The sequence below is a fragment of the Branchiostoma floridae genome, chromosome 1 (genome assembly GCF_000003815.2).
Source record: "Branchiostoma floridae strain S238N-H82 chromosome 1, Bfl_VNyyK, whole genome shotgun sequence".
Classification (NCBI taxonomy): domain Eukaryota; kingdom Metazoa; phylum Chordata; class Leptocardii; order Amphioxiformes; family Branchiostomatidae; genus Branchiostoma; species Branchiostoma floridae.
Genome location: NC_049979.1, coordinates 17898608 through 17925581, shown reverse-complemented (window position 1 = coordinate 17925581; position 26974 = coordinate 17898608). Strand labels below are relative to the sequence as shown.

Here is a 26974-nt window from a genome sequence, read left to right as displayed (position 1 = left end):
AATGTCACAGCTGTACCTGTTGTTAGAATTTGCAGACAGTGTAGCGTGTTTACCTGTAAATTTGACTGCTGTGATGGCTGCCGAGTGATCGTCCAGCGTCTGCAGCAGTGAATAATTCCTGTCAGCTTGGAAGATGTGAATGAGTCTGTCACGGCTGGAGGAGGCAAGCAGGTTCAGACCTGTGGACAAACACTTGATTTGAATTACATTTTAAAGACAGGGCTACTTTAGCTTTCGCTACTTAAGTCCTTTTTATCCATTTATTCTTGATTTGATCTGAGTCCGCAGGTGACATACACAAATGACTTGGAAGGGTGCTATGCCTCAAAAATTTATCTTCAGTTTGCACACAACCTTTGGCAATGAATGAAAGCTACTCTATGGGTGACATTTTGCTGCACAATTAGTCTTCCCTACCTGTCTGATCTGGGTTGGCGTACTCCAGACACAGGACCTCTCCGTCGTGTGCCTCCAGGTACTTCAGCTGGTCCATGAACTGAAGCTCGTGGACACGGATGTTCCCACAGCGATCTCCTGATGCTAGGTGCTGCCCATCAGGACTCACCTTCACACATCGCACACCATTCTTCCCTCCATAGCTGTCATCTGTCTTGTCATTGCTCCCAGCTGCACAGTGTGGAAAATAGAGCTTTTAACTCTCATATATCCAGTCTACTTGTTCCGTTTGAGACCCTTGTTTACTAGGTAGATGCTTACAAGAAAACATCAAGACAATCAATCTTATCACTCTTGTATTCAGACAATAAATGGAAAGCCAATGATAGAGCTACATGTAGCTAATAATGGGTGACAGAAAACTGTAATGATCATGCATTGCTTCAGAAGAACATAGTGACAGTCGAACTTGACTTACCTGGGTTGTAATCCACATCTCGGATATTCTGGTAACTTTCATCTGTATAAATAACTTTCAACAGCTCCTATAGAACAAAAGGGGAAAGTGAGTCCATTGACCTTCTATCACCAGAATCACAAGGAAGTCTGCATGCCAGTTTATCAATACATTTTTGGTTACTTCAGAGACACTACTCACATTACTGTAAATGTTCCTCTTGAGAACAGTGTCTGTGTGGAGTGTAGAGTCCAGGTTCCAGATCCGAATGGTGTCATCTGAACCACAGGTGATGAAGGAACCAGCTGGAAGGGCTGCCTTGAACCCTTCTGGGACATTTGGATATGTCTGTGGAAAGGAAACAAAGTGTTTTCCCTACAATGGAGACCATCAATATCACTTACACAATGAAAATTTTCAAAAGTCTGACCTGCACAATACTGAAGGCTCCTTTTCAAGAGAGTATTACCTCTACTCCCCACACACAGGAGCTGTGGTACAGGAAGGACCAGGCCTTGCCAATCTTCTTCTCATCCTTCACATCCCACACATACAGGCTGTGGTCATCATACACACAAGTCACCTGCAGGACAAAATCATCATGTTAAGGCATCAATGATATGCAGGCTTTTTGATAAAGGAAATAAGAGAACTACCCAACAGCAAACACTTCAAGAAAACTGCACAACAAAATTATAAAATTCTTAAAATCTGGATTAAGTCTGTCTTAAAACAAAGGCTCACAATATTCCATGCTCAAAATCATATACAAAGTGATTTTGTTTGAGAGTATGCATTGTATGTGTTCTTACCTTGTTATTTTGTTCATCATACTTGACAGCAATTGTGCTTGGGTACTTTGCATTGTCATTCTTTGTGATGAATTGACTGAAAAGTAAGAAGAAGAAGAACATTCCTCACATTACCGGTATTCACAACATGTTATTGTACAGTCACAGAGATGAAAGCTACACCTTTTTTCTGAAACAGTTCATGTTCTAATTCAGTCTTTACATATCATATGTCAGAAATGACAAGCAGACAGCAACAGTTAAGCTTTATCCTATACCTCTATTTTGTACTTTGTGTAATAATTATTGCCATACATTGTATCATGTACAATTGTCGTGCAATAAAGTTCTTCTTAGTTGAGCAAAGGTTACCTTGGGTCAATACTAGCAGCAACATCCAGCCCCAGGTAGTGGGGTTTGGGAAGGGTGCAGATGTAGTGCAGTGTTTTGGGGTCAAACAGCCGTACCACCCCATCAGCACACCCACAGGCTATGTGGTTCTCTGATACAGAGATACAGTTGGCACAAGTCGTCTGAAATAGAAAAATAGCACTTGACTTCTTGATTTGACTTAAAAGTTATCCAGTATAAGTCCGTAACCATGGATTATACTGAATGCCAGTGTTGGGCAGGGAGACATATAAAAATAGTTGTCCCATCCAGATTCTGAACAGAAGTTGCTGCTATAGATGTTTGTGTAGGGGTTTGAATTCCTACATTCATAGTGAGTAATATACAAATTACATACGAGTGTAAGAAGACAAATGCACATATAAGTAGATTGCAGACCACAATAAACATTATACATAAGTGTGGTGAATGCAGCTGTAAATTGACAACAATGTTTAAACATTCACAAACAGAAAAGTTAAACATTGTTAAAGTCTTCAGCCTCTTTATGTAACTGCAAGCAATCCTCATCAAAATCTACCTACAGTAGAAGATACAGCAGAGGCATGTTACATGCAGCTGCTTGCAAAATGCATATCAAGATCCACTCACTACAGTCTTCCCATCATGTCCATTAGACAGAGAGTCACACGTCTAGCAGAGAGACACAAGACAGTGGTGTGAAAATGTGTTGCAGTGAAACATGCAGAAGAGAGCAACTGAATACAAGAAATCCAGTCCAGCTTTATCTCTCCCATCCTTGCTAATGCTGCTAGTCTGATAAGTCTGATATTGACATAAATGTATTATGGGTTAACTGAGAAGCAAACTCAATCATTGAACATTTAGTTTGCTAAAAGTCTAAAATATTATATCTATCACTACTATACCTGTACCAGTATTACTTTGAGATGCATGATCAAGTAAGAATGTGTGAATGTTAGGATTAGACTGGGTTAGTATCATTTTATGATATAATCTTATATCAATGTATATGCATGTAAGACCATTATTTCACATTTCACGCAGCTTGAAGTTGTAGTGTCTTGTTGTCACAAAGGATCTACATCATATAGACGAGTGTGCCACTACTAGTAGTTCCCATGCAATGCTAATATTCTTAAACTCACAGCATTCATTGGAATTCAATAATGTGGGTCATACAAAAATCTCAGCAGTAAACAAAACACTTGGATGATTGTAGTGACAGTCCAGGTAATATTTATGTCAAACCTACATCAAATGCTTCTGAACAATATATAAGTCATTTCACATGTTAGTACAAAGTATGCTTACCCTGAGTTCTACCCACTTGTCCAGAAGGCGTCTCTCGTTGAACTCACAGAGCAGACCTGACCTAGTGATACAGTAGGTACTCTCCTTCATCATGCCCCGACCACAGGCAACATCACAGAAGAAATTGTTCCTCTGCTCTCCCAGGATGCCTGATCGACCAAGCAGTGGCACTGTTCCTAAATTCTGAAAGTGAGCGTCACCACAGATGTATATATCAATGCATACATATACAGCTTAATGTGAATCCACTCATCAGAAGAGTATGACATCACAAAAAAAGCTGTCTCAATTCTCAAAGTGTACTTCATTTAAACTAAAAGGTTCTGTGAGGGGGGGGGGGTGGCTGGCCGCCAAGAAAAAATGTTGGACCTGACACCTTTCATAGAAATCAGGGGTCTTTAGGTGATTAGGTGCACTGGTTCATCCAACCTAAAAAATTGGGTTTTGGTGCACCACATACAGTTTTGGAGCGTCGAAAATTCCGAAGAACCCAAGTTCCAACTTTTAAAAAAAACAAGTGCTGTGACAGACATTCTATTGTCTTTCCAATTGTATTGTCTTTCGATGTCAAGAATATGGTGTATACTACTATTACTAGTATACTTTAATGTCCTTACATTCGTAAACCTACAAAAGTATTTGGGTGCACTGAACCAAATTTGGGTGCACATGCACCCAGTATTTCGAGCCCTGAAACTGTTATCTCCCTGTACCATTTAATGTACATCAAAATGCTGCTGACTTTCCACACTTCATACATCCCAAAGGTAATCTTACTTTAACTAAAGCTACAGTGTGTGATACAATGTATGTTCTTATTCCAAAAGACAGCCCTTTGCTATACAACATTTTGCATGAGACAGAGTACTGTAAATGCATTTAAGTCCGCGGGGATTTAATTTCGCGGTAGTAGGAAAAGGGACTTTTCGCGGTGGATTTAAGTTCGCGGTAACACCATAGACTGCAGTCTAATACCATAATAGAAAAATGTTCGCGGTGGTTTTAAGTTCGCGGTGAAGTGGTCACCGCGAAAACCGCGAACATTAATCCACCGCGAACATTTCTGCATTTACAGTAGCTCAGCTATTGCCTTTCCCAGTATTTCATTTTCTTAGTGAAAGTGAAAGCTGGAGGGTCAAATTCATTCTTGGCACATGGGCTGCAGCTCACCCTGGGTCAATTGGCAGTTTTGGCAGGGAGTAAATGGTGAGTCCAATTGATGGGGAAGTGCAATATAACATTCTTGATACATAGTTTCCTAGTTGGAATTTTGTAAAGACACATGAAGTTTGTATCAAATCAAACAATATAAAAGCATCATATCACTTTTACGATACCATTACACTAATGAAAATACAAGCTTTGTTGTTCCTCCTGTGTGTGATCAGCAAACATATTTTGGTATAGGTTAAAACAAGACCTGATCCAAGGTAAATCTATGAAGGAATATTTGTCACACTGCATTAATCCAAAGCTTCAGTCACCCCAACATTCCCCTACAGTATTTCAACTGTAAGGCTCACATCATAAATGAATGGCTCATTTTAGGGTAGTTACTGGTACAATACACTAATTCACATAAGGTTATAAAAAATCAGTGATCCATAAATCAATTAAGGCCACAGTGTCACATTATTTCTGTAATTCACCCAGCACTATCTGCTTGATTGAAGCACATTCGTGAATTAACATGTCAGTAGATATACCTAAACATGAATATGCATCTGGGGCAGCAAGAGGGGCATTTGCCTTGGCCATGCTGGAAATCCATCATCATATTGACCTACCAGCATGGAAACCCAGTGAAGGGTGAAAATAACCCTGGAAATTATCAGCAAATGTGTTTTTGAGTACATGCAGCTGGGGCTTTTATCATACAACAAGGAAGATAATAGCATGGTCTAACAAAAGTAGCAGGATGGTGGGGTGGGGTTGATGATACAACAATTATACATATCTGCTTTAATACACCTAGCCAGGTTTATGGGGCTAGTTACAAAATAGTAAACCAAAAATGGCAGCTATTCAAAGGCATTGTTGTGAGGTTGACTGGACAAAAGTACCAATTAATCCAAAGATAAAAACAGATAAATACAAGTTGTTGTTGCTCTAATATGCTTGAATTGAAGTTCAATGTATTGGACATGTAGTGATATTTTTACAAAAAAATAAAATTTACGATTGCCTGCCAGAATTGCCCAATTATTTGAGACCATGCAGCATTATCTAGGAGAACAAGTGGTAAGTTAAACAATGGGCCAACAATATGGCAACTGACCTACTGTATGATCAAACCTAAACAAAACAGGGAAGGTTCAGTTTGAGCTATCCGTTGAATAGCCAATTCTTGAGACAACTATTTAGTACAGGATTATTCCTAATGAATAATCTATACATGGAATGGAATGTTGGCATGCCAAATAGAATGGCTTTTATCCTATCAGCCTGCTCAATTCAAGTAATTAATCCAATCATCTCAAGGTGAAATACCGCCTCAGCAGTTTTGGTAGTAATTGCATGTTACAAACATATTCCAGCTCATGACTGTAGCTGGGAACCAAGCGAATAATTCAGTCTGGCCTTTATTGTGGCCTTAAATCTTGATATCCAGTCAAAACAGGTTGGATATGCCCCAGAAAGCTGTGTCAGAGGGAGACATTACCCCAGACTGATATTGATTGTATCTGGCAGGCAGTAGCCAAATGGTGCAGGCTGAGGAAATCTTGGACAACATCCAAATATATAATCTCAAATCCATAACCTCATTTGATTATAAATCACCTCTGTTGCAGCAAAGAAACTGAACAACAAATCTAAAATATGTTTTGAAACAGAATGGTGAAATACTGAATATGCTGCATGAGGGTATACTGGTATAGCAGGTCCTTATTTTCCATGCATTTTTGTGTGTAATGTTGTACAATGGGTGATATAAATCAAACAAATGATTGACATAGCTGATGCCCCCACCAATACCAATGGTTACCACTTAAGGTAAATCTCAGTCAAAATATGAAATTGAAGCTTTCATGTCAAGAGCAAATCAACAAATTTTGAAACAGTTGATAAATACCCAATACTTGCACATAAAACCAGGGCTAGGTTTGGGGTTTGCAAATTTGCTATGATCCTTTCAAAACAACAAAATCTTTTAAAAGCTTTCTACATACCAAGCAGTCAATCTCCATAGCACACAGCAGAAATCAGAAACACATTATGTTTTTAAAGGCTTTAAACTAGGTAATTCTAGTTTTCACCCAATCTGCTACTGCAAAGCAATAGGAACAGTTCGCCCCAGTTTTTATCACCTGCACAACTAGCCACCCACCTTTGAAGCTTTTGATTCGTCCAGATACCAGAACTTGACATGTCTGTTACCAACGGTGACAAAATAGCTGCTGTCCTCCGAGAATGACATGGCCTTAACCTGGAAGGGAAACACCTGTTATTTCACCTGTCCATCATGGTGCGGAAGTGCTTAGTAGGACATGATTGGAAGTATTGCAGACATGGTCATGACCTTCAAGGGCATTGTTCTCTCATTCTGGGCATATTTTCTAAGGTAAAAGTGTTAACAAACTTGAAGGTACTCCGGTCCAGACCTACTCTTAAACCAAAATATTACTGCATTTGTTTACCACTAGTCAAACAGGTTAATGTACTAACATAACAGGTTTAGCCAAAGTCAAACATTCATCTCTTCAAGTTCAAGTCTTCAAACTGGCACTTGACAAGTCAGTGTTACACTCCTATGGACAAACACAGGATGCTTCTAACACTGGACAACTTCCCTGATAAGGCATCACAAATGGCTGTAAAAAAAGGTAATATAGCTCTATCACTGAAAATACAAAGCATTTGTATAGACCAACAAACGGGGAAATTCAACAGTCAACAGACACTTAATGCACATTATTTTCAAGGATACAATCAAAGATTACTAAACATGATAGTCTTTACAGTAGAAGGTAGAGTGATAATAGGTTTTGTTATATTACACCTTCCCCCTCCATTCAAACTAATGTTATATACAGGTATTAATTTACCTTTGATGAAACTTTATTTGAAGCCACCAATGTGCTTGTCTGGAAAAGATCAACATGGAAAAGTAAGGTCCAGCAACAGAATCATACACTGTAAAAATTAATATGGGTACAACGTTTTACACAAAGCTGTAAAAAAAGTGCTTTCTTAGATATTTCTATCTTGGCATTATAAAGAAGAGTTGATGACACTTACTCTCCAGTTCCACACATTCACCAGCATGTCGTGTTGGTAGCCTACAGAAACACATACTTCATGTTGGAGGAGAGGGCTGCAAACAAAAGAGTGACATATCCTGTCAGTGTTATTTTGTCAATCTTAGTGATACTTCAGTGGTCAAACCTTTCTCACGTAACATGTTAACATCACAAGGACATCATCAAACAATGAAAAGTGATAGAAGAACAATGTATTATCTCTTGTTGACTTACCACACATGACACTCCAAACTTGTGTCCCTGGAACTCTGCAACTTGTGTCTTCTCCTCAACATCCCACACACGCACCCCTGGCTGGTGCCCACTCTGCCATGGAACATAACCACATCTTTCAGTATCACCTCATGGTATATGAATTAATTATGGGTTTCATTGCAATATGAATAATATACAAGTGATTGAAAAGAAAAATGGGCAGACTTGATTATGATATGATGTTAGCAAAAAAAGGTGTTAGGCCCTAACAACCACAAGTGATTTGAAATGGTAATACTGATAAGGATGATTGAACATAGTATTGCTATCCACATTGACAGTTTTTTTTACTCACCTCTCCTGTGACCACATATTTCCCATCTTTGGAGAACGCTAATGCTGATATTGTTTTTCTGTCGGGGGAAAGAAAACATATAAACCATATGCAAAATACATTCATGAGATAGATATCCCTGCATGATACATTACTTGAAAACTGTACATAATCTTGTAGAAAGACAAACAGATGAAGACAACGAAAGGAAATGGTGATTATGTTAACTCACCTTGAAGTATTAAAGATATGACTTTGCTTGTTCTTCTTAGTGTTGAATAGCACCACCACACATCTGAAACAAGGGTAGGATGTTTTTTCTTTCAAATGTCCTTAGATGTTGTTTCAACTTGTTTGATATCCTAGTGGTAGTACTGCAATAATGCTTTAAGTCTCTGAGGCAGGTTTCATCCATAAGAGAAGAAGATGTAGAACTAAAACGGGCACATTACCAAGTCACACAATATAAATGCTGCTGGAATAGCCTTATCATAATAGCAGGAATGCCTTATCATAGGTGATGACAAGGCTGAGAAGAAACTGGTACGGAAGGACTGTTACACTTAACTTATAGATAAAGCAAAAAGATAAAGCCATTTCTTGGGTCATGACTCACTTAAAACGATTTCATCAGCTGCACACTTGCAGTATTGAACCCATAATTCATATGTTCACATCTCTGTGAATACCACATATAATCAACCTAGGCTACACTGTACACCTAAATTGGTTAATGATTCCTAATTCAATATATCTGGCAAGGACCCAGACCACACAAGGCATTATCACACCTGCTGTTTAGGTGACATATGATATGTTATAGGTACAGAACTAGTTCCAAACTGAGCACCAGGCCAGACTTGTCTGATATATGATATCTTCAACTATAACCAGATCTAGCAACAAACAAGCCAGTTTACCTCTTACAGTCACGTTCTGGGGGTCAGATTTAGGTACAGGAGAGGCCAAAAGGGTTTGGTCAAATTTGGCATGTTTGCCATGTGCCTGGTAGTGCTATCATTTGCTAGTATCAAAATACATCCACATTTTAGACAAGTTGACCTCTTTCAGAAATAAAATATAATCTGTCTTCCATTTCACAATCGTTGGAGACCTTTCCTACATACTATCATACATGTATATTCATATCATTTCTTTCAGGCACCTTGTACTCAAATACACTTGCTTATAATATACATAACTAAATAACTCATTTGGTCATTACACTGGACAGTATTTCATATAATTTAGAACATACAGTTTAGAACACAACATCTCTCAGCTGAGCTACCAAATAACACCATAACACACATGATGATGTGTAATGAACCCTTTCTGGTGTGTATTATGACAAACCTACCCTATCGTCAAGGAGCTGTGAAGTTTCCTGTGAAAGGAGGTACTAATTACTGTGTACACAGGAGAAATCACTCCCCTTACAGTCCCAATACTACTGGGTATCAGGCAGCCAACAATTAGAATTCTTCAAACAATGAGCTCAGCGTGAAATTATCTTCAACAAGAACATTCAACAAGACCTGTATTGATCCAGTACCTTACAAAATGGATAAAGTCATCATTTCTATCCTTCATGTACTGCATACTGACCAGTATAAGCAGTAAGACATCATTGAAAAGCAATTTCAGTTAAACTTAATAACTTTCAGCTAGGTCTATTGATAAATTAATTCTGTGTAATTTTATTCAGTTACAGTACTTCACTGTACAACTAAACAATGTTAAGCACTAAACATCATATCAGCTTCATTAGCTATAATAACAAAGATCACTTATTCAACAGATGACTCAGCATATGATGAAAAGAATAGTCTTTTCTTTAGCGGACAGACAACAAAAAGCATGCTTTTTTAACTGAATACAGGGAGAAAACCAAATCAGGAAATGACATCAGAGTCAGAATCAATTCTGACATTCTTCATCAGGTTACCTTGTGTAACTGGCAACCTAAGAGAGAATATATCACTGATAAATACACTAACAGTGAAGGAGGTGAAACACAAGAGGCGAGACAAGTAGAACAGTGTGCCTGGGCCCACCAGTTCACAAACCCAATGCACTACCTGCTAGACTAAAAAGGTCCAGACCAGTACTACTTATCAGTTGGTGGTGCTTGACCCCAGTTACTGTTAGTGTTACTTTGTGCTAGAGGATTCAATAATCATGCAAGAAATGCCAGCCATCTACAAACCACTGTACATGTATATCGAGGTAAACCATAGCCATACATATTGCCAATGTAAAACCTTTGTAATACCTCTGTTTTGCCATGCTACATGTATGTATAAAATATAGTGTAGTAACAGTGGATCTGGCATTATAGCAAAACAAACAGCGATTTCATGTAACATCTTGTCAACTCCAACTAAGATCCATCAAAACCAAATTTGGCTTGAGGTTTTCCTTATCAGTTCATGACAGATTTAACTCCAAGGTCAAAGCTGGTCCAGACAGACTGAATGCTTACAATCTCAATGGGATAGCATTTTATCCATTTATCTATATCATTGGAACTGAGGATATCTTATGCAAGGATAAGTATTATCCTTGCATGAGATGGTCCACCACCAATGAACAGAGTATGTATCAATGTTTCTTCATCTTCAGCAAACCAAAGGCTATCTAGGATATATCATAAAGAGAGAATAAATTTCAACACTTTCAAACAAATCCCTAGACACTAATGTCAGCAAGCAGGCTCTTGAAGGCAGCAAGGAGGTTGTGTTGGGTAAACAGAGTGGTTGTCACTTGACACAATTGAATAACACAAAGCAGTTTTGCAAGTCTTCTTGTATTTCAAATTGGTCAAGGAGACTTCATTATATCTTTGAGAATTTACCTTAATGTTAACTGTCTTCCTTGAAAAAATGTATCTTTTTGGGTGGTAAATGAAATACTTATGGTTTTAAAACTTACTTATATGAATAAAAATTTGTTGTCTCTTCTTAAGCATGAATCAGTAGCTGTATCACACAGCAAGTGACAGCATCATGACAATTCTAGGATATTTGTCTCACAGTTTAGTGTTAATTACTCTCTGCGTCTCAGGATGCCAGATACAAAATATTTATTCTTCCTTTATATGCATGACCCCTAGCCCATTGGCAGACATTATGCACCAGTCAGTGAAAGCATTTGGGTAAAGGAAAATATCCAGTGTGATGGGGACAACATGTAGATTTCAATTAGATACAAGAGAGGCTGAAAGTCCAGTACATCAGTCTAGATCTTAGTATCATTCTTACATAAACTTGATATTTCTGTAACCATAATAACATGTTTCAGCCCAACAGCAATGGCAGGCAGAAAGAAGGATATCCTGGAGTTGATATATACCAACGGAGCCATATCACTTTATGTGGATGTGAATGACTTGATCCTGTTCCCAGAGAAGTGGGATATTGGTGAGAAACACCGGATATGACAGTCTAGCAAAAAGGATATCTTCTTGCAATCAGTCTTGCCTTTAATTCCAAAGACTGCAAGTGAAGGGTAGCACAGTATTTCAAGTAATGAACAATATTGCTTCTGTCAGAAAAGCAGACATCGTTGTCACAGAACTACAGAGAAAAGAAATGCACCAGTATAATATTTACCCAATGACAACAGTGCCTATAGTACTTAGAAATGGTTTGGGGGCAGCTTTACCCATGATAAACGAACTACTTATACATATATTTCAGTTTCATATTACGTCAGGTAGAACTGCAGTCCAAATGTCATAGGTGCACATCTGTCTGAAGGAGATAGGTGACCAAGCCTGATGGTTCAGATAAGCAGCTGGTAAGTTGTGAGCCGTGAGTATTGCTATGTTATGTAACTTAGATTGCTACGGTATATAACATATCTACAACAGGATTAATATCCTCCCCACTGTGGGCTGAGCCATTACCAAAATATGCATTGGTTAGGCAATGCCAGCAGAGAGATAAACTAAGTAATAACATTTTTCACTATAGGAAGCTGTATACACAACCATTTTTTCATGTGCTAATTAAGAAACTTTGAGTGTGCCATATCAAGAGCATATTATACACATGTCTGTCAACATGTAAAAGCAAATTTGAACCTGTAATTGTCTGATATTGCTGTTTTTGCCACTGTGCGTCACTAAGTATGATGTAATTATATGTGACTTGTTAGACTATTTGTTTTTGTTTTTGTTGTGCTAGATTTAAGATGACACCATATGTGCATTGTAAAAACAATTGTTAAAACAATTTAAACAATTTGCACAATTACCATTTACCTTTCAAAGCACTTAAAACAACCTTGAAGATGAGCCTGTGTTGTGTTTAGGCATGAGAAACAAATTTGTCCCCAGGGAAATGTTGCCTGGCTACCTAGGTTGTCTAACCCAGCAGGCTTCCAACAGCTGACCTGTAATGACCTAAATAGGACTGAACATATCTTCAGTCAGACCCTCCCTTCAAACTTCCAAACATCCTGGTAATCTTAGGCTGTATCTCTTTCAACACCAAATCATCAGGCAATTGCAAAGTAGCATTCAATATCGCACAGACATCTCCGATCGGGGGTCTCCTAGGAGAATCGACGATTCTACTAGTATAGATTGCGATCGGGGTCTCTCCTAGGGCCAACTCCAATCCAAACTCAAATGATGCTAAGATATTGGATACAGACTGCGATCGGGATCTCTCCTAGGAGAATCGACGATTCTACTAGTATAGATTGCGATCGGGGTCTCTCCTAGGGCCAACTCCGATCCAAACTCAAATGATGCTAAGATATTGGATACAGACTGCAATCGGGATCTTGAGAGTAATATCTTGAAACTCTGCATGGTATTTTGACAGTGACTAGTGTCTAGACAGTGACTAGTGTCAGTAGTGAAATGTACTCAATAGGTGTGAAATAGTGAGTATTATCTTGGAACTCTACTTATTCTTTTGACACCTGTTTGACGACTTTACAGTTGTAATTGTTCTTCGAGTTCTTCCCACGCTGTGAAATTTGCATACTGACACATTGATCGCCTGTTGGTGCCTTTCACATATCATAAGATTTTTGCCACTACTGTATCAGAAATTACTTTATCAGAAAACATACTCATTTACCATGAAAGTGATGCTACATACTATAGTCTACCTTGAGTAAAGTTGAAGAAGCAACCCTATTGTGGTAGCCTTCAGTGAACATTGTAGACACAAGTAGGCTAGTGTGTAGTTGTTAATGAGTTAGTAGGTTTGCATTTACGTAAGGAATTTTGGTTGGCTAAATTGGCATTTTGACCTTCCACTGTTTTCTTATGAATGAATTAAGAAAGAATGGAGCCGTAACAAATGTTGATAGATGGGCATTCAAGAATTCTAACAAAATACAGCACTATGGTACATACCACTGTAATGAAACTTCGTTTTTCGTTGCATAATGATGAAAGCTACAAACACAGGGTTGCACAAATTGATATCTACTAATGATCTGTAGTAATTAGAAAATGTCTGTTTTCATCTAATTAAAAAAATTCATTCTTAATAACTACAGATTGTTAGTAGATATCAGTTTGCGCAACAGTGCGTTTGTAGCCTTCATCATTATGCACATGAAAAACATAGTTTCATTGAAGTGGTATGTACCAAGGTGCTGTATTTTGTCATAGAAAAAATTAGATTAGGGGCAATAAAACCTGATGACGTCATCAATTTGGCCTCCAAAAAATCAGATTTAGAATTCTTGTATGACCATCTTTCAATATTCATTACGGCTTAATTCTTTCTTAATTCATTAATAAGAGAACAATGGAAGGTCAAAATGCCAATTTAGCCAACCGAAATACCTTAATACTAAATAAAATCATTGTTTATCAAAAAAAGTATTGCTGTTTCCTTTATCTTAGTATCATTTGAGTTTGGATCGGAGCTGGTCCTAGGGCCAACTCTGATCGGGGTCTCTCCTAGTAGAATCGCCGATTCTCCTAGGAGAGATCCCGATCGCAGTCTGTTTCCAATATCTTAGCATCATTTGAGTTTGGATACTACCCTACAACATGTATATGTCACAGGAGAGATGTCGATCCAGTAGAATCGTCGATTCTCCTAGGAGAGACCCCGATCGGAGCTGGCCCTAGGACCAGCTCCGATCGAGATCTCTCCTAGGAGAATCGACGATTCTACTGGATCGACATCTCTCCTGTGACATATACATGTTGTAGGGTAGTATTTGTTGTCAAGTATTTGGTTGCAGTTGAAACTTCATAAAATGATAAAGTCAGTTTTTTTAAACAGATTCCATAAATTCAGCAATGGGTCAATTACTAAGCCACTTTATTTCATGGAAAGCAACACTTCTTATGTACGTAGTGGAGACCTGATACCTGTGAGAGAGATTTTTCCTACACCTGTGACATGCACACTTACACCTCTATAGCTAGACTTTTTCTAGACCTCACAATTCAACAACAGTTGAAGGCACTTGGTATGAAACATGAGCTATGAATACTCAGGAATAGGATTGAAAAGAGGAGAGGTTGTTGCAGCTACATATGGACAACTTCAACTTCGTGCATGTATTATAATAGTAGCCAGGTACATCATCACAGATTATCTAGAAGTCTAAAAATGTTCTGCAATTTTCATGAAGATGAAGACAGTGTAAGCTACGTTACATGACTGCTACAGTTATAAGCTGCTGATATTATTATACAGTATCCAAAATTCCAAATGATGTGACTAGGGGTAACAGCACTTATTCAGGGTTCTCCCCAGAGAGTGGAATAAGGGAGGCCCTCCACTATACTCTCAGCCAGCTCCACTATACTATTTTTCAAATTTAGTGTGTTTCTTCCCTATTTTCTCTGTTAGTTTTGCTAAGATTAATGACAATTCACAGATTTTTGTACCAAGTGGCATCACTTTTCCAGTCAGCATTGTCTGCAAAAACTTGTGAATGAGCAATGATCAAAACAATAGTAGTTTTGCCACTTCACAACAAAGGAATAACAACAGTATATTATACTTGTAGTATTTGACACCCTCTGTCATTGCAAAATGAACCCATTTTCATGAAAGTGCAGCACGTTGGTGCGGGTTATTTTTGCCAGCCCCTCCACTATACTAAAAAATTCTGGGGAGAACCCTGTTATTGATTTCTACCTTGAGGGTATAAACTGTATACATTCCAGTCCAAAGCTGTTCCTTTGCTTCTAATGGATGTAAAAATATCAGGCCCTATTAGAATGTCTCCAGCTGCTGAGATTGTTGGGATCGAAGCCTCCTCTGTGATGTTTCCACTTCTGCAGTGCCAGAGATGACGCGTGAGACAGCTGTCATAATATGCAGCCTGACCTTCTGTCCTGTCCTAAAGCTTGTACATGTACCTCATGAAATATCACCTAGCTTCATTGATCAAGCACAAGGCCTAGGGTTAAAGCCAGCTATTGTGACAGAAACCATGCCAACATAAACACAACATTAAGGCTATCATTTTCGGGTGACTTTTAAAGACTGACAAAACCTTAAAAAAGAAATTTATGGACAGTTAACAGGCTTTGAATTTGAACACAAAACATACTGGAAACATATGTCACACATGAATACCTTGCAGCGGAATTACATATATCCTTGTCTGAAATACCAACAGGATGCTGCAGTGTTTAGACATTTTTTAGCTAAGGCCACATTCATGCATTACTCCCAGTCTTACCTACCACTGATTTGCACTATGAATAGCTATTCTTAAGCTTTCTTGATTTAAGTTTAAGATTGAATAAACATTGTTAATGTGGTATGCAGACAAGGGACCTTCAATAGGTTGCGCTAAGCTTAATGCAATAGTTGTTAGTGGCGGAGGCATTCTGAAGGTCACAGTATCTGTCCTCTCACTTCCTCACAATCAACTAAATGGTCAATCAGCAGTGGTGCTCAGACATGGTCCAATCTCGACATCTATGTGTGCTAGATTGGTGAAAATGCAGTATTAAGAGTACTGTACATAATATTATCTGGAACCTGAAACCAATGCGAGTAGGAACAATCCTTGGTAGGATATTTCTGAGTGATCTTGGAATATCCAAACAATATATCTTTCCTAGTCCTACAAATAATTGGTCATGGCCACACAGACAGAAAGGGAAGATTTCAAAGTACAGTATGTATCATGGAATAACCAACTGGTCTTGTGTTACGGTCATGTCCTTGTGATTCCACTTTTAGCAACTTCCTTATCCTGATACTACAGCAATCTGTATCAGATGAATATCTAACTATCATTTCTCTATCCTTTAACCAGGTTCTTGGACCGGAACAAATCCAAATTTAACAGGCTAGTAGACAAAACATATCAGCAGACAAAATATTATCTTGAACTATTTGAATGATGTAAAATATTGATAACTTTTTAAAAGCTGACAAAGCAGCACATGATTATTCTGCAGCCAAACATGAATATGCGCTGAGGTTGAGCCTGTCCAAAAACTTGGCAAATGCAAAACAGATCATGGCTGAGTGAATCAATTTGTCACAGTTAATACTGTTGACAAGAAGTTGAGTCCATTGGAACTGCGCCATGAATGGTTGTCTTGATTGTGGTGAAGGCACACCAAACAATAGGCAAGCAAAGCTAACAAAAGGTGAACAACACAAATATCGAGTTCACATAGCAGCAATGGCCCTTGTCAAGTTGGTTGTTCATGGTATGTTGCTTAGAAGGGAGAGCAGACATGGTTTACGGTTTATGTGCTGAGAACACATCCCTTGCACCAATGGCTTTTGACATAACATATAAACATTAAGGTTATGCTTTATGGGTCACTTATAATCATTATACCATAGGTGACAATAAATGAACATAGTGCATCTAAATTAACTGATTACAGGCTGAACACAGTGGCATCCAGTGTGGACACAAATGTTAATCTGTGAAAAAGGTGCTCGAAATTCCAACAAACCAGAAATATATAGTGACTCTGTTGACTCTATTGAGTCTGTGAGTGTGACTAATATTTACTGCAAGACCAGCCAGTAACTATGATTTACACATCTCCAATGGGTATCAACTAAAGACTTCATAAAATCCTAGGCATCCATAAGTATAGCTAACCTGTCTGTTTCTAAAGTTCAACCTGCACCCCAGCATGTTTATCTAAGACTCAGTAAGAGCTTGCTTTCTTTCAAATCATATTTCGGGTTTTCATTTATTGTAATAAAGCTATCAGTGCTGCTGATGAACAGTTAACATCATTACAAGGGTTGAGTTCTGTCCTGATAGTTCCATCCTAGTTTCCTACCCCCTCCCTGTCCTGAAAATATGTGTCGACAGTACATACACTCATCAACATTCTACTATTTCTAGAGCCTTCTGTCTACATTGTGGGGATTTTAACTTGCCCTTCATCTTTAGTTAATGTCAGTAAAAAATGATACACTGAACCAATGTTTGACAATCAGTCATTCAGGCTCCCAATCTTACTACAGGTCACTGAACACAAAATCTTCCTCAACTTGTCCTTGTTTTAGGTCAGTTACAGAACTACCTAATTACTAACTCCGTTGACAAACAGGGTTCTCTATTTAACTCCAGGAAAAATCAAACCAGCATGCAGAGAAGCTGTTTACACTCCTCTTTGTGTTTGCTGTTTCACTGAGGGATGATCAAACATGACCTGGAAAGGAGGTTTGAGCTTTGTAAGGCCCATATGTTGCTTCCTGTCCTTTGAAGGGTTATACCTCTTGATGAGAGCAACAAAGAAAATTGGTATCTAAATTGTACACATATCTGTTTACGATAAAGCTTATGATGAAACTGTGCCAGGTATGATCAGTGTGCTGGGACTGCAAACTTAACAAACTTACAGGATTGCCAGCAACAGTGTAACCCGATGGGACAAAAGAACAGAACTGAATTGAAGTAATCACTGATGGACAGTGAGTCATGACATGGTTGTTCAGTTCCAGTTGGTATCTGTGACAAAACCTGTTTGCATATTCCACTTCTGACTAACAGCATAACAAGGTTAAAGCTTTAACATGTGTGGTTATCTGATAACTTCCATGCTGCTCTGATGTAGACAAGTATCCCCCCGCCTCCCACTTCTGTACAGCCTGAATCAAGTGAATGCTGGACTCAGCACTGTTTGACTTGCAAAAGTGGCTTACACACAAAATTACCCTTAATATCAGACCCAGGTAGTTTGGTGCCACAACCTGGTTAAATTACAAAATGTGTCTGACTTGAGGTGAGTTATCAGTGTTGCTGAATGTTTTTGGAAACCATGCCTGTCTGTATTAGAACAACAACAATTCGGCAATACACAACGTAACCTGGACCAGTCAGTGATACCTGGCTGATACATGAAAGCTGTTTATACAACTAATGGTAATCTGATATCCATCGGATTCCATCCACAAGACAAGTGTAGTATACTTACCCAGCGGGATAGGCAATAACTCCAGTGACAGGACTGCTGGCCAGACCACAGTTATTGGTGAGCGTCAGCCCCAGTACTCTCTCCAGAGTTACCTAGCATCAACACAACAAGCACAAGTGAAGATATCACCATGCATAATATACACTTTCAGACACTTGTGTGTGTTATCAGTTTTGTTCTGGTAAAAATTATGTAAGAGCTTTATAACTTTTGTACCATAATAAATTCCTATCTTGAGTACTTTGAAAGTGGAAGATATCAACATATCACATATCTCTATCTTCAACATAGATTTGGCTAGGTGAGAATAACGAAGCATAATTAATTTTTTGCTTTACATAGTAGTACCACTGATAAAAACTCCTTGGTAAGATACCCCCCTCCCCATAATGATTTTCCTTGAACAGATATTCAGACTTAAACCCGAATACAACCGTGACGGAAATTCATTATATTTCCCCAACTCACCCTGTCAGAGAGAGGTGTGGGCTTGCTCCTCCTCTTCATGGAGGGTGACCGTGTAAGTTTGTTCCGTCTCTCCATCCTTCGTGCGTTGTTCAGTTCACGTCTGTATCATCGGACGGATATACACCAACACAACCCCAAACACAGGCTTCCCCGGACCGGCTCGACAGGAAAACTCGGGCGCACAGGTCTCTGCGAGTTTACAAGGAATATTTACAGTCGTACAGAGGCTGTGCCATTCCTGCCGCCGTCTTGGTGGATTGGTTGCTGGTTAGTTTGGTGCTTGTTGCGGGGACACGATGTTGCTCAGTCCATGGCTCAGCTGCTTGTGAGCACAAAATTATTTTCTCCAGCGGCAAATTTGAACTGTGGACCGTTGTGAACCGTCCTGCTGTCAACCAGGCTTTGATTGGGTGGCTGTCCCGTGGTACTGGGATGTCTTCAACGAAAATGTTCTATTTGAGAGTCACATACCCCACTGAAAGTGGCTACTATGATAGTCGACTGTAATATTTCTGAAGACAAAATGTGGCAAACGGATTCATCAAGGTGTCTTTGTCCTCCCACAGGTCCTGCTCAAGTTGCTACATTTACATCTGTAGCCAATCACAGACCTCCTCTCGGAATGATGTTATCCTGCTCGCATGCTCATACAGGGCATGCGCGAGCCGGGGGTGTCGGGTATTCCTACGTGGCGGGAAGTTCAAAAATGAACTGACCTATCATTTTTTCCCCCCGAACACTATGTTTCTGCCTACGAGATTTGTTTTCATACAGTAAATTGTAAGGTAGCAGTAAAAAAAAATATGCCAAATTGTACCCAAAGGCTTCCACAAGTGCAAAGACGCTGCACTCATTGCACTGCACTGAGGGCATCTTTGAAGTTTGAGTGATAACGTTAACGTTAACGTTATATTCCCTCAAATCTCCGGTTCCCATTGCAGAACTTTCCTCTTTGTGTTTCACAACCCCGCATATAGAACGTTGACTTCCAAAGCAGATTCTCAGTATAAAACCTAAAATGACCACCTGTATCACAATCACTATACACTAGCGACATCTAGCGATTGTATTTAGAATTGCAGCTTGTCACGAATTATCTTCCCATGAGTGCTAAAACCCTGTCTGTGTTCTGCTCGCGTCCCCGTATTGGGGTAGAAACAAGAATATCTATTTAACGTTAACGCTGGCAACCTTGGTGTCAAATTCATGCCTTTGATATTGATATGCTGATACGAATCGTTTGTCCGAAACGGTTTCAACCAAACCGTTTGTGGGGCCCAGCTGATTGAAGTGACTTGTATCGTGCCTCTCAAGATTACTGCTGCACCTGAGGGAAGAAGATGTTCTTCTATGTTGTAGCTGGCGTGACCATGGGACTTGGACTGTATTGTGTTATTACCAGGGGACGTGGTAGGTCATCCAGGAGGTCCAGACCAAGTCTTCTCTTCACTGTTATGTAAGTTACTAATTAAGTGTTGTTGTTTCACAGGGGACGTGGGGAGGGCAGGGTAGAGTGAAGATTCTGATCTGATTTCATAGTAATAACGTTTAAGTAACATAAAATCCCTGATGCTGGATGTCACCGAAAGCACGTTATTATATTCCAAAAGACAATAAAATATTAAACTTTAGAATAGATTTAGATCAACGTTTTTGAGGCCATGTTAATTTGATGATATGGATGACATAAAATATAATGTTATATTGGAAAACACATACTAAATGTCAAGGTCAATTCCAATTCAAAGTCATCTCAAAACTCCCCTCTGGTCCACTCTGCATTAGCCTGGATACCATACCCCAACCTCAAAAATATATTTCGTCCTTGCACGATAGATACTTAAGATCGGGCTGGGATTTGGTAACCAGGCTAACTCTGCATAGGAGAATGGGTGAAAGTAGAATAGGTGAAAACAAGAAATGAAGAATCTATTGTTTGGCATTCAATTCTCTGTATTTTCTCTGTACAACCGTTCCAGATAATAATGAAGGCAACTTTGGGGGGGGGGGGATCTTTTTTTATTTGCATGCTTGCATCAGTTGTGAGGTTCCTATGCCATCCATATAATCAAATCAATGTGGCCTAATGGCTATTGATGTAATACAATCCATTCCATTTCTCTACTAACAGGTACTGGCTCTACTCAAAGACACATGTTGGGTACTGGTACCACCGCCATCTTCTTACTAAGGCAAGGGAGAAATATCCAGATGGCCACTCTGTTACATCAGCAGTGACATTTGGAGGTTTGTGTAAGAAATTGGCTTTTACATATTAAAAATTGACTCTATGATGATGAACTATGATTATGTTAACATTGATTGTTTCACTGAGGTTGTCTGCTAAGAATTTCATATCCCAAAAGTACTTCAGTACAGTTACATCAGTTGTATGTGTGTACAGAAAACGAGTAAGGTTGACCACCTGTTGATTTCTAATTTGAGTTCCCTTTAGTTGGAATTGAAAGACATAGTCCGTTGATTGACATATTATCCAGACTTAAAGATCCAGCCTGTGGCCATTGTCTCAGACAACTACAGCTATGTGGTGATGAACACCAAGAGGAGGATTGCAGTTGTTGTGGACCCTTCTGACCCAGAGGCAGTTCAGGTATGGTCCTACTCACTTTAGCTATGTGAATAGGACCAGCTAGGTTTGTTGATCTTCATTTAGACATATGCTGTAATACAGTAAGTTGTGATTCACATAAGGGATATGAAAGATGTTGAATGTAGCATGAAGCTTCTTTACTCCCCCCACATGCAGACTTTTAACCATATAATGTAAGTTGAACTACAGAAAGTGTTATGAATACATGGCAGTTAGAAGATATAGTGATGTAACAGTTAAGTTATCACCATAACATATCTGTCAGAAATTTAATAATAATTGTTATTAAATGTTAAAAAAAGAATGTTAAAAAATTTGTACTTGTGTTTTTTTTCCAGGCCTATGTGAAGCAAGAAGGTATACAGCTTGCAGCTGTGCTGACAACTCACAAACACTGGTAAATGTCGGATGTTATATGCATGTCTTTACCAACATGGATATGATCACTGGTAGCGTTAACAAAATTGGACATCATGTGACCAGCAGTTTTGGTCAGAACAACACAGATGTAAAGCTTTCCCACCTGTAAACCTTTGTTATCTGTTCTCTCTAAGGGACCACAGTGGTGGGAACCACGCCTTAAAGAGGATGTTTCCAGGTCTGCCCATATATGGCAGTGCTACAGATGGAGTTCCAGGCCTCACCAAGTATGTACCAACAGAACAAATATACCGATCTAAGTACATACTAGTTATCACTGTAACAATAAATCTTATCTTATGACAAGAAAACTTGTCATTAACTTTAGGATATAGAGATAATAGAAGCAGTGGTAAGGAGTACTGTACCACAGGTTAAGTACAGAAGACAGTACTTGTAGTTTTGTTTGTCAAACTTCTGCACCTTGTTTGTTTATTGTACTTATTGTTTCCTAATGTGTCACTCTGGAGCCCTAATTTGCCTTACGTAATAAATGTCCTGTTCAGCCCAGTACTGGATGGGGATGTAGCACAGGTGTGAGTGGTACAGTTACTGTAAGAGTTCTTACAGCATGCCCTGTATGTATGTATTCAGGATGTTATTATGTGTCCTATCCAGCCCAGTACTGGATGGGGATATGATACAGGTGGGAGGGTTGGAGTTCCATGTAATGTCCACTCCTGGACACACAGTGGGCCATGTGGTGTACCAGTTGGATGGAGCGCCATTCCAGGCACCTGACTCACTCTTCACTGGAGATCTCCTCTTTATTGGGGGCTGTGGTAAGTCTGACTTATAAGCATGAATGCATGTAGAATGCATGTAGACAACTCATGTAAAGTTGTTCCTTTAAGATTTAACATTATTCATTATCATATGGCTACTAAGTACTTGGCCAAGCAGAAGGACCCACTACATATCAGTTATGATGCCAGCGTCCATAAACATATATGGTTCAAACTCCACAGACGTGTAGAATTTAATCACCAACAGTGGCATTTTGTTCTGGTTATTGCTTGGCCATGCAGGTAAGGGGGTATGGGAGGCAGGGAGAGCAACAGTCTGGCCTGGCCAGCAAGGAAAAAGGCCAGACAAACAAAAACTGCAACTCCTATTCTGCATTCCTATTCTGAATGTAAAAAAATGGCCCTGTCCTCGTTTCTGTTATTTGAGTGCTATGATGTGGAAAACCAGGAGTTGAAATAATGTTTACCACCATGTCAGGTCGCACATTTGAGGGTGATGCAGCGACCATGCTGAAGTCTCTGGAGAAGGTCAGCAGCCAGCCAGACAACACCATCATCTGGCCAGGTGATCTCATCTTGGCCTTTTCCGTGCTTTAATTGAAGACAATATAGTAATGATTCCTTTCACTATGATTTTCTGTCTGCAATTGTCTTTCTACTTCAGTTTGTCATGGCTACTCAATCTGAAAGTTCGTCACTGGATAACAGTGTAATTGCTGGTATCATTTCTAAGGTCATGAGTACACTCTGGAAAACCTGCTCTATGGAGAGACAATAGATGGAGACAATGAGAACATCAGAGAGAAACTGAGATGGACAAAGGACAGAAGAAAAGCAAGGATGGCTACCGTGAGTTGGCTTAGTTGTAACTTGGTTTTATGTGCTGAATCCATTGTTTCCCACAGATGCATTCTGTGTATATATTTGTTTTAAGTTGTACATGATTATATGTACATGCGCAGTATACAAAATTTATCTATAATGCAGAATACAGTTGTATTTGCTGACCATTACCAATAGCAAGGTTGATAGTTGGATTTTAACATGGAAGCTCATTTGTGTTGGTAGATGTCTTTCTGGATCAAAGTTGAACTGTAATTTCCAACACAAAAGTTGAATTTACACAGATCAAGTCCAATATTTGTGTTGGAAATTACTACTCAAATTTGATCCAGTGATGATTGGATGGGAGACTGGACTTGTAATTCAGGCATGCAATAACACAATCAGTCACAATTAGTTTGTGAGCCTCATTGCCATATCCCAACAAACAGTGCCCATCAACAGTGGGAGATGAGAAACAACACAACGTGTTCCTGAGGACCAGGGACCCCGCTGTGGCTGAAGCGGTCGGCATGGCAACCAGGAGATTGACAGGTGTGACAGAGGAGTTCCAGGCCAGTGTGCTGGCAGAGCTCAGGGAGATGAAGGACAAGTTCAAGGTGTCCACATGAAGATGCTGAGGAGTGGAAATTATGTTAGATGTTCAGATTAATCATATGTTCTGTTAGACAAAAGGTATATTCATACTCTAAATGTACATGTACATAGCAAAAGTGCTTGTCTGACTGCATTTCTTTGTTACATTCCTTAGATGCATACAGAGAAATACTACCAATGAAATCTCAATATTTTGGGAAGGATGAAAATGGCACAGGATATATCCATATTGCCATGTTGATTAACTGTCTATGAAAGTGTCAAAACTATATTTCTTTCTTACTGGGTTGTGTTAACTCTGAACTCATGCATCATGAACAACAGAGGCTTGTATTGATTTTCACCCAATGTCCTTTTATTGTGAAGGTTTATGTACTCTTACAATAGTCATCTAGTCTATGTCCACCAGATAATTGAACACTGATCATCACTTCCCCTCAACTACATGTATACTATTTCATCATTAATCCATGTAATCTTGTATAAGTATAAAGTGATTAATATGAACAGTATATATGTGGTGCAGTAACATATCTGTTGCATGGAGTAATAGCAATTATTGGTGCAATAGTGGTGCAAATCTTTGGCCTTTGGTCAAGACTTAATCTTGCCCCAGACCTTGGACCCAGCACAAGACAAGACTTAATAACTGCATTAAGTGTATGTTCCTTGTTTGCTGTGGTTATACATTTGTATATGAGATGTTTGTATATATATGTATAATGTTACCCAATGGTATATACTTTATATACTATATCAGTTTACTTCCATTTAAGATTTTATGAAGAAGAATTTTAGACTGTGAGTACAAATGTAATGTGAATAGATATGGTAAACATCATTGTGGCAGGTAAGAATAAGATATCATCATAGTATAGGAACAACTAATATATAATGCTTCTGATAATCTTAAGTTCTAAAATTGTTCCTTTTGACATAGAATTATGCTGTTGAATTCCATTCCAAAAATGAAAGCCCATTGATCTCACCTTGCTGTTACTGCTCTGGTTATAATTATTTGTCTGCACAAACTGAAAGCTATTTACACTGCCCCAGGCTCTGTTGCACTCTTTAACCTGTCCTGTCACTGTTGTAGCAAAGCAAATATTAGATACTAGCATGACTTTAAAGTGAACTGAACAACTCATGGTATCCAACAATATCTTGGAAAGATTTGTAGCAATGAAAAACAAAAAGTCAAAACCTTCATATGACTTGTCAGTTAATAATTAAAGTGCTTATCTATAAGAGTTCACTATAAGTTTAGTTAGGAACTGATACAAGAGAGTCTGTACAGCAGAAAACTATGTACTAGCATGTCCAGGATTGCCAATCACCAATCAGTAGCCTTGGAGTTCATGTCACCCTCAGTGTCCTCTATCAGTTACGATACATAGGCTAGGGAGGTGCTTTGCCCTGAAGTACATGTACAAATAGTACAATGTACTACATTTCCTCTTCATTAAGTTTCATTGGCATTCCTTGCTTTGCACATAACTTTCAGTTTTATTTGACAGTCTTGGCAGGGCTTGTTACTGTGAACATGGGGTTATTTGTGCTGCATACTTTGCATATGCTTTCATTACTGTTTATGAATCTGCTTTACAGGATAAGCTAAAAAGTATGGACTTTCTTGCTACATACATATTCCAAGAACATATCCCACAGTTTGACTACCCGGTTACACGAATCCTTCACGTATCCTGTGGCGCTACTCTGCGATGTGCTTATTTCACCCTATTTCTCAGGTGGTTTGTGGAGGATGACCTGAATCATTCAAGTAGGAGTTTTCAGCAGGTTAAGAACCTTAGTTCCTTTGGTATTTATGACCATTCTACGGATGTCCTCCGAAAATTCATGATTAGTACCTGTCGAAAACAGATATGGCGTTGTTCCCAATGTCACTGATGACCAGTTGCCCATGCTGACCCACTGCTACTGCAACGGGAGCATTCATGTTGGCGCTGATGTGACGGAGAAACGTCCCTTTAGCGTCAAACAACTCCACACGGCGGTTCCCCGTGTCTGCCACGACGACGTTGCCGGATGTGTCGGTACACACGCCACGGGGTTGGTTCATCTGACCATCACCGGTACCGTAGCTACCGAACTTGAACAGGAATTTCCCCTTCCCGTCATACACGAAGATGCTGTGGTTTTCATCATCGGAGATGTAGATGTTTCCATCGTTGTTCACAGCGAATCCACTGGCATGCTTAACGCCGTGTTTCCCGCCACCGACGTGTCGAACAGTAGAACCGTTCGGCTTACAGATGTTGACGGCGTCACGGCTGACGTCGTACGGCAGGACGATGTAGTTCTTTTTCTTGTTCACGGCTATGCTTAGGCTCGAGGATGGATATTTCAGCTTCAGGTCTATCTTGCTGACGAAGCTGCAGTCTTTAGCATACTGCACGGCAAGTTGGTCACGTGTTTTGTCGATAACTCCCACCACCCAGAGGTTCCCTGCCTCCTCCTCCTCGACATCATCTGGCCCCATCACCTCCGTGCCGGCTGCACCTGGAACAGAAGTGGTGAAATGGCGGATATGGGCACCCTGCAAATTGTAGACCAGGATCCGGCAGTTCCTCTTGTCGGTGATGTACACCTCGTTATTACGAGCGCGGGAAACAGTCGCACCTGTTGAAGCTATCCCCGGGATGGTTAGTCTAGGACCTGGGCTTGTTGGGCTACCCGGCCCCGGACTTGTTGGGCTACCCGGACCCGGACTTAACGGTGGCTATATCCACCTGTCTGTGGAGTGAG

General features: G+C 39.4%; 3 protein-coding genes across 4 annotated transcripts in view; 1 reads left to right on the top strand and 2 right to left on the bottom strand.

Moving 5' to 3' along the window:
- The window catches only part of LOC118417786 (mitogen-activated protein kinase-binding protein 1-like), a gene marked incomplete in the record, with an annotated part of 32238 nt that extends 12625 nt beyond the window's left edge, over positions 1-19613 (bottom strand). Inside the window, 16 exon segments of the mRNA XM_035823507.1 lie at positions 54-179; positions 418-627; positions 875-941; positions 1055-1201; positions 1323-1436; positions 1666-1741; positions 2017-2177; positions 3331-3513; positions 6659-6757; positions 7377-7415; positions 7570-7669; positions 7816-7898; positions 8143-8200; positions 8354-8416; positions 18524-18615; positions 18992-19613. Of these exon segments, the coding sequence (XP_035679400.1) occupies positions 54-179; positions 418-627; positions 875-941; positions 1055-1201; positions 1323-1436; positions 1666-1741; positions 2017-2177; positions 3331-3513; positions 6659-6757; positions 7377-7415; positions 7570-7669; positions 7816-7898; positions 8143-8200; positions 8354-8416; positions 18524-18615; positions 18992-19066 (1693 nt within the window).
- Positions 19614-20049: 436 nt separating this feature from the next.
- On the top strand, positions 20050-25193 carry LOC118417802 (probable hydrolase PNKD). Of its 2 annotated transcripts, none has more exons than XM_035823533.1 (9): positions 20050-20447; positions 21123-21244; positions 21490-21602; positions 21941-21999; positions 22157-22249; positions 22641-22804; positions 23247-23333; positions 23502-23617; positions 24043-25193. In XM_035823533.1, exons 1-9 carry the CDS (start codon positions 20332-20334, stop codon positions 24220-24222), a joined length of 1050 nt encoding a protein of 349 aa, XP_035679426.1. In that variant the 5' UTR covers positions 20050-20331; the 3' UTR covers positions 24223-25193. The 2 variants fall into 2 exon arrangements, with proteins under 2 accessions (XP_035679426.1, XP_035679435.1); XM_035823542.1 differs by having other exon boundaries at positions 20057-20447; positions 21123-21238.
- The window catches only part of LOC118417814 (tripartite motif-containing protein 2-like), a 3151-nt gene continuing 1086 nt past the window's right edge, over positions 24910-26974 (bottom strand). Inside the window, exon 2 of the mRNA XM_035823555.1 lies at positions 24910-26974. Within this exon, the coding sequence (XP_035679448.1) occupies positions 26939-26974 (36 nt within the window). The 3' untranslated portion in view covers positions 24910-26938.

Bases quoted from the DNA above. Each gene is read 5' to 3' on its own strand.
- LOC118417802 (XM_035823533.1), top strand. From the start codon at position 20,332: ATGTTCTTCTATGTTGTAGCTGGCGTGACCATGGGACTTGGACTGTAT. The intron at 21,245-21,489 runs GTAAGAAATTGG...CATATTATCCAG, and splicing joins AGTGACATTTGGAGGTTTGT to ACTTAAAGATCCAGCCTGTG. The intron at 23,334-23,501 runs GTGATCTCATCT...ATCATTTCTAAG, and splicing joins CAACACCATCATCTGGCCAG to GTCATGAGTACACTCTGGAA.